Here is a 12971-nt window from a genome sequence, read left to right as displayed (position 1 = left end):
AACTTTACTAGTTCATGGAAGACTTATAACACTGACTATATCATGGAAGATTATGGCCGCAAGATTGGAACGAGCTTTGACGCAAATCAATGAATCCACCAAAAACAATGGAAAACTTTTGGGTTACGTAAATTTGGGTTTGGATCATTTTAATTTTAAATCATTTTGAGTTTTAAATTATTTTCAAGTTTGGATTCAACATGTTTAAATTGTTGATTTTGTTATGTTCAAATCAAATTGGATCGAGTTTGAATTTAAATTTTATGAAATGAGTTTTCGGTTTTGGCATTAAACTGTCATGTTCAAATATAATGGTAAATTCACTAGAATGGATCAAATAAAATTACAATTATCATAGAAATAAAATGATAGAAATAGGTTGAATATAAAAGATAAATTTCAATACATAAAACTGTATTTCAAAATGCTACAAATAATTAATTTGTATCTCTATCGGCCATCAAGGTTTGTAAGAGTGACATCATTAAGTGATGCCCTATCTTCAACATCATGACTCATTAGTGGTGCTTGAGTGAAAGCAGGTTGTTTTGGAGTGTTAAGATCTGAAATCTCACTATTAAGCATTGAAACAACAGTAGGCATAGTGGGCCTATCTTTAGCAAATTCTTGAACACATAGCAAACCAACATGTATGCATCTCCATATTTCTTTTTCATTTTCATTCTTTGAATATGTTTCCGACTCTAAAACCACTTTGTCTACTATGCCACAAATATCGCCTTCCCACCATAATTTCCATGCCTGAGAATAGAAAAGAAAATTTGTCTAAATTAATACCTAAATTGTCCGCCTAAATCAACTCAAAATTATAAACACAAAGTCTAAATAGATTTTGATTAGCTCAATTCAACATATATAAAGATCCAACTGCTCAAAATCTCTTGCTTTAAGCTTGTTTACCTATGTCTAAATTGAGCTTCATTCTTAGGCTCAACTTAAACTCGATATTGTAGTCAAGCTCAAATTTCAATTGAAAATGTTCAATATATATTTAAAGCAAAAAAGAGAGCCTATAATCAATTCAAGTATTAGGACTCTTGATGACACCTTGCAAGCTACTCAATTCAAGCATTAAGATTCTCAAGATTAGCTCATGATCACTCAACTCAATAGTTACTTAGTAGAATTCAAGTTTTCTTGATTCGAACCTGAATAGCTTGCAAAAATGTCTTCTTACACCCTAATTCGATCCACCAACATCTCTAATTATCTTATAGACTTACATATCCCAAAAGGCTAAGTGCATACTGATTGTTGTAAAAGCTTGTGTTTCTTCTTCCGCTAACAACCTCTAGCAATAGAACTCCAAAACTGAATACATCTGATTTATCTGAAAATTGCCCTCGCATTACATACTCAGGAGACATATAACCACTGTATTTTAACATTAAAAACAACATCAATTACAACCTTGACCTAAACTTGTTCATGAGTCGGTCCAAATTAAAATTAAATGATAAACGTATAAAATAATATATTCTTTATTATTTTAATTTTTAAAAATGGTAAAATGAGTCCATAGATCAAACTAAGCCAAACAAAATTTAGGTCTAGGCATGTAACCTTTTTAAGCATTGGACCTAATCCATCAATAGATATATCTATACCATATTTTATAATAAAAAAAAGAATAAAATTAAATGATAAGGAGAAAGTTCCAACTTACTAAGTTCCAACAACCCTTTTAGTGTTAGCTTGATTTTCATTGCTTTCGAAAATCCTAGCCATCCCAAAATCTGAAATTTTTGGGTTTAATTCTTCATCAAGTAAAATGTTACTTGCTTTTAGATCTCTGTGTATAATCTTTAGTCTTGAATCTTTATGAAGATAAAGCAATCCTCGACTAATCCCTTCAATAATGTTGAATCGTTTTCTCCAATCCAAAACATCTTTTTTAGCTGGATCTATGACAAAACTTAAACAATAAGACCTCAAGATTTATAGTTAATTTCTATGATAGTGGATCTAAACCACAATCATTGTTGTATTTTCTACCATATTGTATTAATTGTGATTGTAGACAGAATTGATGTTATGTCAATCAATTGAAATAAATATTGAACAATGAAGAAAGTCAAAATATTAATGTAATACCCCATACCCGTACTTGAGACCGGGATAGGATACGAGGCATTACCGAAATTTTTAGAATAATTTCAATTAATTTATATTATTTAGTATTCATTTTCATGTTTCATGTAACATCCTTTTCATATATTCAATTCAAAATATCATATAAAATACGATACAATACTTAAATTTTCATATTTACATGCTCATTCAGGGTATCCGAACCTACCTGACTAAATTGCAGAAATACCAAGATTTAGGGGCATATTGGTAATTTACCATTTTCCCAAATTTCACCCAATCTTAAATTGATAATTTCATTCAATTTATTAATTTAGATAATAAAACAATTTATTCCCTTCAATTTAGTCATTTTTGACATTTTTACAAAATTGTCCCCTAAAGTTTTACTTTTATTCAATTTAGTCCATGAGCTTAAAACATGCAAATTAACCATGCTAACTGAATATTCATATATATTTTTCCTCCTCCTCCTCTCCATTCCACATCCTTAATGTATATAACATTCTTGTAAGTACGATTTCACAATTTACTTATTAATGCTCACATCAATCTGTTCACACGAGTCATAGTCACTCAATTATTTATAATTCGAGCTACAGATCTCAAAATTAAGATCCGTAAATTTTACCTAAAACTAGACTCACATATCATTCCACCATAAAATTTTAAGAATTTTTGGTTTAGCCAATTAGTACAGTTTATTCATTTAAGTTTCCCCTGTTTCACTATCCAACAGTTCTGATCTCTCTTCACTAAAAATTAATTATATCACAGTACAAAACTCGGATAATGTTTCCATTGATTTATATTGAAAATAGACTCATTAAGGATTCTAAGAATATAAATTTGAGACTCTAATTAACTTTCTCCAATTTTTGGTGATTTTCCAAAGTCAAAACAGGGGAACCCGAATTCATTCTAACATTGTCTCACAAAATTCATTATATCTCATAATTTACAAATCCATTGCTTACACCGTTTCTTCTATGAAAAACTAAACTCAATAAGTTTTAATTTCATATTTTATTCATCTTCTAATTCGATTTCTACAATTTATGGTAATTTTTCAAAGTTAGTCTACTTCTGTTGTCCAATGTTGTTTTAGTTCAAGATATTTATTACCATTTTTCCTCTAAATTTCAAAGGTCATACAATTCAGTCCTTGCTCAATTAGCCCATCTATTAAGCTAATTTTTCTCAATTAACATTTTATTCCATCATTATAAACTATTACACAATCTTTGAAAATCAGAATTTTAACACTAAACCTTAATTCACAACTTTTTCACAATTAGGTCCTAAAATCAATTTCTATTGAAATTACTTGATAAAATCATCAAACAACAAAATCAAAGCTTCAAATTCATTTTATTTCATCATAAATAGCTAACACTTATCAATTATAGCTTTTAATTTTGTTCATAAAATCAAAAACTAATGAATTAAACACTTGGACCTAATTGTAAAAGTCACAAAAACATAAAAATCTCAAAGAAAATGGTAAGAATTGAACTCACATATGTCAAAGCATGAAAAACCAGTAGCTTTCAGACCTCCCATGGTGTTTTTGCTGAAGAAAAATGATGATATCTCTAGATTTTTCAAATTTGTCTTGTTTTATATGTTTAATTTGCAAAATTTCCCATTTTGCCCTTTTTTCTCCTTGTCTTTTTTGCTGATTTTCTTGCCCAACCGTCCAGCCCATACAATTTGGGTCCAATTGCCTTTTAAATCCCTCCTTTTTAATCACTTAAACTATTTAATCACAATTTAATAAATTTTGCACTATTTTCAATTTAGTTCTTTTTAATTAATTGACTAACCAAACGTTAAAATTTTCTAACAAAACTTTAATACTAACTTAATAACACTCCATAAATATTTATAAAAATATTTATGGCTCGATTTATAAACCCGAGGTCTCGATACCTCATTTTCAACCAAATTTACCTGATTAATTCTTTTAAAATCGCAAAATTCACTAATTAAAAATAATTCTTTTAAGTTCGCGCTTGGCCTATAATTATTATTTGTTAAAATTTCTAAACTTACTCGTCGGATTTAGTGATCTCGAATCACTGTTTCCGGCACCACTGAAAAATTTGGCTGTTACAATTACATTGCAGCCATTCAAATCTTAGAATATAGTTACATCAGACATGTCCATGGACCAAGCTATAACCTATTTTTCAAATCCTCTTACACAAATTTGCACAAAATCAACTAAGCGACAAATTTTATTGCTTAAAAAAAACTTAGAATCATATTCCTATATTTTATAATTACTAGTGTCTAATGTGAAATATGTGTGATTTTAATATTTAATTAATTTTTAAATATTGAATTTTTAAGGGTAAGCTATAAAGATAGTCATTCAATTAGTGTGTGTTTCTCTTTAATGTTATCAAAATTTAATATTTTGGTCACTCTTGTGTTAAATCACTAATAGTGACCTTTTTTTCTATTAGCATAATAATAATTTTAATCCTTCAATATTTATAGAATCTATCAATTTAGTCCTAAATTTAAAAAATTAAACACATTTAACCCTTAACTTTACACATTTTATTAATTTAGTCTTGATTCTTAAAAGTTAAAAAACTTTAAAATTTTTAAAAATTAGAAGTTTATTTTTTGATAAAAATACATAAGATTTTCCTTACATAATACTTTTTCAATGGGAAATTATGTTTCTTCATTTTGAAAACTTTTCGAAAATTATATCCAAGATCTAACCTATATGGTTTGCACCTCCCAAATCGAATGGGTCAAACTTATCGGATTAGGTAGATGGGGTAGTCAAGGCCAGGTTTGAGTTGTAATGAAAAGGAAAACAATATTAGTGCTTATTGGATCGAGTGGTAAGAAACTTAATTCCTCTTAAGTACAACACAAGCTCAAGTCTTATGAACGAAGAAAATAGTTCTAGGAAAGCTTTGCCCCATCACAAAATAAAAATAAAAATAAAAAAGGAATGGAATAAGTTACTAACCAAAGAGAAAAGCGTCCAAACTTTTGTTGGGCATATATTCATAGACGAGCATTTGTTGTGCGGAAGCGTGTGAAAGAGTAAAATTATTGTACTAAAAATCACACTAAGTTCAATTCCTAGGAAAGAGAGGTGGATCACGAGGATCACTTAAGTGTCAAGTCTTTCCTAGCCAGAATATCCCTTTATCGTAATTTAATAGCACAATAAATCACTACTATCACACTCACAAAATATGAAAAATAAATAGTAAAGAACACCAGAATTTTAACGAGGTTCGGCAAATCTTGCCTACGTCCTCGGGCACTACCAAATATATTTCACTCCAAAATACAAGTGAAATTTTACAAATAGGGAGAGAGAATAATGCCTTAAGTAGAGAATGGCAAATGTGGGATGATTAGAATGAGCAATGGTTAGGCCTATTTATAGTTGAGGTTCAAGGGCCACCTTGCAAAGTCCCTATACAATTAGGGACCAAAAATTACTATTATTCCATGTCCAACACTAAATAAATATTTGGTGCCCATAACTTTGACCTTTCCAAGGTATGGGTAGGTATGGGAAATGTATAGACACGGTATGGGCAAGGAATGGGTATATTCTAATAATCTCCACCTTGAAGATTTGATTAGGATAATCTTATCTTCACACAATTCTTTCTGCCTTTGACAACAATACTTGATAGTGCCTTCTTCAACTGTTAAACTTGCAGGATATTGATCAAGTTCAAACAATGTTCGAACTTGGTTGCTGTTACTACCTTGGTCATCATATCTACGGGATTATCTGCAGTCTTGATCTTCTGAAGACAAATTTTCCCCTCTTCAATAATTTCCCGCACAAAATGGAATCGTACGTCGATATGCTTTGTACGTGCATGATAGACTTGATTCTTTGCTAAATGAATAGCACTTTGACTATCACAATACACGTTAATATGCTCCTGAACCAACCCCAAGGTTTTAGCCATACCTTGTAACCAAATAGCCTCCTTTACAGCCTCTGTTACAGCCATGTACTCGGCTTCTGTGGTTAACAACGCAACTGTAGACTGTAATGTAGACTTCCAACTTATTGGTCCTCTAGCAAGTGTAAACACATAACCGGTGGTTGATCTTCGCTTGTCCAAATCACCGGCATAGTCAGAATCAACGTACCCAATAACACCTTTACCAAGTGTATTATCCTGCTTGAACAGTAATCCAACATCCACGGTCTTCTGAATATACCGTAGAATCCATTTCACAGCTTGCCAATGTCCTTTTCCAGGATTATACATATACCTGCTCACTATACTAACTATCTGTGAAATGTCGGGTCTTGTACACACCATTGCATACATCAAGCTACCCACTGCATTAGAATACGGAACTTGCAACATGTATTCTCGTTCCGTATTCGTCGAAGGAGATAGTTGTGCAGAAAGCTTGAAATGAGAAGCCAACGGGATACTTACAGGTTTTGTCTGCTCGTTGATGCCAAACTGCTGTAGTACCTTCTTCAAATACTGCTTCTGAGACAAGCTAACTCTATCATGAGCTCTATCTCTCCATATTTCCATGCCGAGAATCTTTTTAGCTTCTCCTAGATCTTTCATCTCAAACTCGAGATTGAGTTGAGTCTTCAATCTTTCAATCTCAACTTTGCTCTTTGATGCTATTAGCATATCATCAACATATAAGAGCAAGTATATGAAAGTTCCTTCTTGTAGCTTCTGAAAATACACGCAATGATCAAATTTACTTCTTGTGTACCTTTGCCCTTTCATGAACTGATCAAATCGCTTGTACCACTGCCTCGGAGATTGCTTCAATCCATAAAGCGACTTTGTCAGTTTGCAAACCCAATTTTCTTTACCAGCAATCTTGAATCCATCTGGCTGAGTCATATAGATTTCCTCTTCCAAATCACCATGTAAAAACGCGGTCTTCACATCAAGCTGAACTAGTTCAAGATCATATTACGCAATCAAGGCTAGCAAAATCCGAATAGATGAATACTTCACAACTGGAGAAAACACTTCATTGTAGTCTATTCCTTCTTTCTGAGCGTAACCCTTTACTACCAATCTAGCCTTGTATCGAATTTCATTTTTACCAGGAAATTCTTCCTTCTTTGCATATACCCATTTGCATCCAATTGCCTTCTTTCCCTTGGGCAGTGTCACCAACTCCCAGGTCCTATTTTTATGAAGAGACTGCATTTCTTCATTCATTGCTTGCTTCCACTTTACACCATCAGGGTTACTTATTGCTTCTGTGTAAGTAGAAGGAACATCATCATCTACAATTGGAAGTGCATAGGCCACTATATCATCAAAGCGAGCAGGCTTACGAATCTCTCTTCTTGGCCTCTTATATGCAATTGAATCTTGTTGCTGTAGAGGTTCTTGGGTAGAAACCTCTTCATCATTTGTCCCTCTAATATTAGTTGGATCATCATTAACCTTTTCAAGCTCCATCTGCTGCAAAGTACTACTAGTTTTGTCATCCTTTTGTGAATCCTTGTACTTTAACATGGTTGATTCATCAAAAGTCACATATCTACTGAAAACAATCTTCCTTGTATCAGGACACCAGAGACGGTATCCTTTTACTCCATCAGTTATACCCAAGAATAATGCTTTCTTTGCTCTTGGGTCTAACTTAGATTCTTTTACATGATAGTATGCAGTGGAACCAAATACATGTAAAGAATCATAATCAGTAGCAGATTTACCAATCCACATCTCTATAGGAGTTTTTCCATTTATTGCAACTGATGGCAAACGGTTAATTAGATGGCACGCATATGTGACTGCTTCAGCCCAAAATTCATTGCCCAATCCAGCATTGGACAACATACACCGAACTTTCTCCAGTATAGTCCGATTCATGCGTTCTGTCACCCCATTCTGCTGTGGTGTATCCCGAACAGTAAAGTGTCTCACAATGCCCTCATCTTGACATACTTGTAGAAATGGATCATTTTTGTACTCAGTACCATTATCTGATCGAAGTCGTTTGACCTTTCAACCAGTCTGAGTCTCCACCATCTTCTTCTATTTCAGAAATGCATCCAAAACTTCACTTTTTCTTTTCATTAGATACACCAATACTTTTCTTGAATAATCATCAACAAAAGTAACAAAATAGTGCATACCTCCCAAAGAAGCCACTTTGGTAGGTCCCCACACATCACTGTGAATGTAGTCCAGAATTCCCTTCGTATTGTGAATTGCTGGACCAAATTTTACCTTCTTCTGCTTGCCCAAAACACAATGTTCACAGAATTCCATTTTGCAAGAATTTGCACCTTTCAACAAGCCTTGCTTCGCCAATGTCTGCAAAGCTTTTTCACCAGCATGTCCCAATCGCATATGCCATAATCTGGTAGACTCTGAATCTACATCTTTTGTAGAAACTGTTGATGTTGATCCAATAACTGTACTTCCATTTAAAAAGTACAAGTTATTTCTTCTTGTGCCTTTCATCACCGTCAATTGCCCAGCTACTACTTTTAGTAATCCATCTCTCAAAGTGATTGTGAGCCCTTTAGATTCTAGGGCCCCTAATGAGATGAGATTTTTCTTCAGGCTAGGTACGTAGCGAACATCTGTCAAGACTTGGATTGAGCCGTCGTGATTCTTCAATTGGACTGTACCCACTCCCATTGTCTTACAAGCACTATCATTGCCCATAAGAACAATTCCACCTTCTAGCTCTTTAAGACTAGAAAACCAGTCCTTATTAGGACACATATGGTAAGTACATCCTGAATCCAAAATCCACTCATCCGTTTGACATGCCATTGCCATGCCAACCAAGCTAAAGTCTGACTCCTCATCATGCTCCGCTACACATGCATTAGAAATAGCCTTGCCCTTTTGTAGCTTAAGACAATTCTTTTTCCAATGCCCTTTTTCACGGCAAAAAGCACATTCATCTTTGGCGGGTCTCCCTTTGGACTTTCCCCTTCTACCAGATTTGCTGCTATGTGAACGACCTCTTACTGTTAAGACTTCTGCAGTTGTATCTCTGTGATCTCTTTTATCTTTCTTTCGAGTCTCAGATCTATACAACGCACTACAGACTGCATCAAATGTGATCGTGTCCTTCCCATGAAGCAATGTGGTGGTAAGATGATCATATTCATCAGGAATGGAATTCAACAACAATAATGCCTTGTCTTCATCTTCAAAATTCTCATCCAAATTTAGTAAGTCTGCTAAAATTTTATTGAATGAGTTCACATGGTCATTCATCGACATACCGGGTGCATACGTGAATCGATAAAGTTTCTTTTTCATATAAAGCCTATTTTCAAGACTTTTCGTTAGAAACTTTTCTTCCAGTGTATCCCATAACTTCTTCGCTGATGTCTCCCTCATGACAGAGTACTTCTGCTCTTTGGCCAAACATAGGCGGATTGTACCACACGCTTGTCTATTGATCTTGGCCCACTCCTTGTCATCCATCTTGTCAGGTTTTTCTTCAAGGGCTATATCTAGCTCTTGCTGACATAAGACATCCAGGATCTCACATTGCCACATACCAAAATTATTGGTACTGTCAAATTTCTCTACTTCAAATTTTGCATTTGTCACAGTAGTCCTTGCTGATGACGATACTGCTGCCATTTTTCTCCTCAATCCCAACTACTGTATACTTGAACAGTACTGTATACATAAATAGTGTCGTATACGTAAATAATGCCGTAAATGGTCGTATTCCCCAAGTACGAATCTGGCTCTAATACCAATTGTTGTGCGGAAGCGTGTGAAAGAGTAAAATTATTGTACTAAAAATCCCACATTTGCCATTCTCTACTTAAGGCATTGTTCTCTCTCCCTATTTGTAAAGTTTCACTTGTATTTTGGAGTGAAATATATTTGGTAGTGCCCGAGGACGTAGGCAAGATTTGCCGAACCTCGTTAAAATTCTGGTGTTCTTTACTATTTATTTTTCATATTTGTGAGTGTGATTGTAGTGATTTATTGTGCTATTAAATTACAATAAAGGGATATTTTGGCTAGGAAAGACTTGGTACTTAAGTGATCCTCGTGATCCACCTCTCTTTCCTGGGAATTGAACTTAGTGTGATTTTTAGTACAATAATTTTACTCTTTCACACACTTCCGCACAACATGTAGATAGGGTAGTCAAGGCCAAGTTTAAGTTGTAATGAGAAGGAAAACGATATTAATGCTTATTGAATCGACTGATAAGGATCTCAATTCCCCTTAAGTAACAACACAAGCTTAAGTCTTGTGAATGAATAAAATAGTTCTAGGAAAGCTTTGCCCCTTGTTTAGGGTCTAATATAACTATTGAATAATGAAAAATCCCAAAAAAAATAAAAAGTAAAAAAGGAATGGAATAAGTTACTAACCAAAGAGAAAAGCGTCCTAACTTTTGTTGGGCATATATTCATAAACGAGCATCTTCTCTTCTCCTTCAACACAACAGCCAAGCAATCTTACCAAATTTCGATGTTGAAGCTTAGAGATCACCACCACTTCATTCATAAATTCTTCCAATCCTTGCCCCGAATCTTTCGACAGCCTCTTTACTGCTATTTCCTTTCCATCATCTAGTGTTCCCTGCACACAAAATTCAACTCACAAGACTTGATATTAAAAAAGGACAATTTCATTTCATTGACACTGGATTTGCTGAAAATTGCTATTATTTATTACCCTGTAAACTGTACCGAAACCACCCTGCCCTAGCTTTTTCGCAGGATTGAAGTTGTTTGTCGCGGTGCCAAGTTCTTCAAAATTGATACTGGCAGCTGCTGGAGTTTAACTCCAATTGAATTTTCTCCTATATTTTTTCACTACAAAATTGGTGTTTGATGTGTTTTTGCTTATTATTTCTTCCTGAGATAGAATCAAAATAGTTAATACCATATTGGTGGACATATTGTTGTTATCTTGACAATAGTATATAACAATATTAGTATGTACTAATACCGGCATGTTTCAACATACATTTCAAATTTATTGATATTTTTAAATATTTTTCACATATAATTTTATATTCTAATTTTTTATTTTTTAATAAACTATATATACGTTTAAATATTTTTCATATATTACCTTTATGTTTAAGCATCCTACACCGTAAGAAGAGTGCAGAAATTGTGATAACTACTATGCCCCCAATTACTGTTGTAATGACAATGACCTTACTACTTTTCCCTTTATCTGCAAACAGAAAAACTCGGTTAATAACTTCAACACTCAAAAAGCAGATTAACGCAATTTATCAAACACACGGTCGGCACTAAGAAAATTTACCCAGTTCCGAAGCTGGCAGACGAATGTAAAGATCGACTCCGCGACTGGATTCCTGGACATCAATCAAATCTCCACTCCACATCATGCAACCAATGCCGGAATCATACGCATAAGCCACGCACGAACAATTCTTCAAGCATTGATCTTTGCATTCGCCGTTAACTGTTGATGACCGATCTGGAAATGCGGGCACTTTTATCATCTTCATCTCCAAAAACCCATCATCACCTTGGTCTGCTCCACTCCCATTGTTGTTATCCCTTTGGCACTGCAAAGGGGTAGTCCTAAGACACCCACTACTCCAATTACCTCTACTCCATTCCTCTGCATTCCTCGGCTTAAACCCCTTTAAGCAACTGCAAATGGGTCTTTTCGTTGAATTGCATATCCCAAATTCCCCACACTTCCCATAAACATCACAATCTGTATGATAAATAGAGTAACTCTTTATCCAGTTCCCTTTCCCCGCATCCCATCTCCGTTCATTGAATTTTCCTTGAGAATCTAATTCACAGTATGTCAACATATTGTGATTAGAATCTTCATAACCTATATAAAACTTTTGTTGTTGATTATCTGAAACAACAGAAAACCAAGAGAAAGCGACGGTCGGAAGTATTAAGCCAATAAACATATTTCCATTCCATGGACCACTACGAAAATAGAGCTGGTTATTGTTCCAAATGACAAACTCTGGGATATTGAACGGTTCAATACCAAAAGAAAAGTTACCATCAGATGGATCATCATGGCTTCTCCATGATTTGATCTCCACTTTTCGACCCTTTTTAACATCAGTGCTGATCTCCATAGTTTCAATGAAGGCATTACGAGGGTGTTGAAAACTCTCCCATAAGCTGCTTCCTGCGTCGTCACCATTACTGAGGACGAGGTTTCCGAAGTCTGAAAGCTGGGCAGTTGTTGCATTAGGAGCTGTATTGGTAACATTTGATGACCAAAGAATCTCAGTTTTGCCATTCAAAACAACAAGGTTGCCATCATCTGATATGTTGAGAATCCCAGAAGAGTCATTGAGAGGCCTGTTTCTATTTGCCACCCATACAACAGTTTGTACGGGGATTTGATGGTACAATATCCCTACATAACGATTGCTGGAGTTAGCCAAGCTGAAGAATCCCAATCGGAAAGTACCATTCCGGGAGATTATAAATTCAGGGTCTTTGATGGATTTTGATGGTGTTATGGTGTCTAAAGCAGTGGCAAATAGCAAGTAAAAGCAAGACATTAAAGATAGTAAAACAGAGCAGCTAATAGTTTTTCCCATAATCTCTACCCAGAACTTGGAAGTGACGCTATGATTTATGAATGATATTTGGAATCTTTCAGGATTTACACGAGATGAACTCAACTCAATTTTCTTCAAATGTTTACATCAAGATTTGAATTTTCTTGGAGCACTAAGCATCTCTTTATTTTTTTTTCATTGCATCACATTAAACATTAAAGTGAAAAAGTAATACTTTAAAAATTATCAAATTGTATTAATTTACCTCTTATTGAAAGTTGTATTTTTTTTCAATATTAAAATTTTAAATTTCAGAATATTAAAATTAATTGAATAAG

The 12971-nt window shown here is 34.1% G+C and overlaps 1 protein-coding gene and 1 pseudogene across 1 annotated transcript; both read right to left on the bottom strand.

Annotated features, from left to right (window-relative positions):
• Nucleotides 1-436: 436 nt before the first annotated feature.
• Nucleotides 437-10889, bottom strand: LOC107943335 (G-type lectin S-receptor-like serine/threonine-protein kinase At1g11330; annotated as a pseudogene).
• LOC121203764 (G-type lectin S-receptor-like serine/threonine-protein kinase At1g11330) lies at nucleotides 10221-12764 on the bottom strand. The gene is made up of 3 exons (XM_041074219.1): nucleotides 11388-12764; nucleotides 11187-11294; nucleotides 10221-10967 (listed from the first exon to the last, which is right to left on the bottom strand). Exons 1-3 carry the CDS (start codon nucleotides 12670-12672, stop codon nucleotides 10912-10914), a joined length of 1449 nt encoding a protein of 482 aa, XP_040930153.1. The 5' UTR covers nucleotides 12673-12764; the 3' UTR covers nucleotides 10221-10911.
• Between the last annotated feature and the right edge of the window lie 207 nt (nucleotides 12765-12971).

This window comes from Gossypium hirsutum, chromosome A01 (genome assembly GCF_007990345.1).
Source record: "Gossypium hirsutum isolate 1008001.06 chromosome A01, Gossypium_hirsutum_v2.1, whole genome shotgun sequence".
In the NCBI taxonomy this organism is placed as follows: Eukaryota; Viridiplantae; Streptophyta; class Magnoliopsida; order Malvales; family Malvaceae; genus Gossypium; species Gossypium hirsutum.
Note: the sequence above shows the minus strand (reverse complement) of the source record. Positions and strands in the feature narration are given on the sequence as shown.

What these genes read in the sequence shown, in the direction of transcription:
- LOC121203764 (XM_041074219.1), bottom strand. Translation starts at nt 12,672, where the DNA reads ATGGGAAAAACTATTAGCTGCTCTGTTTTACTATCTTTAATGTCTTGC. An exon ending in TCTGCCAGCTTCGGAACTGG is followed by an intron (nt 11,295 to 11,387) that starts GTAAATTTTCTT and finishes TTCTGTTTGCAG; the next exon opens with ATAAAGGGAAAAGTAGTAAG. An exon ending in TAGGATGCTTAAACATAAAG is followed by an intron (nt 10,968 to 11,186) that starts GTAATATATGAA and finishes ATTCTATCTCAG; the next exon opens with GAAGAAATAATAAGCAAAAA.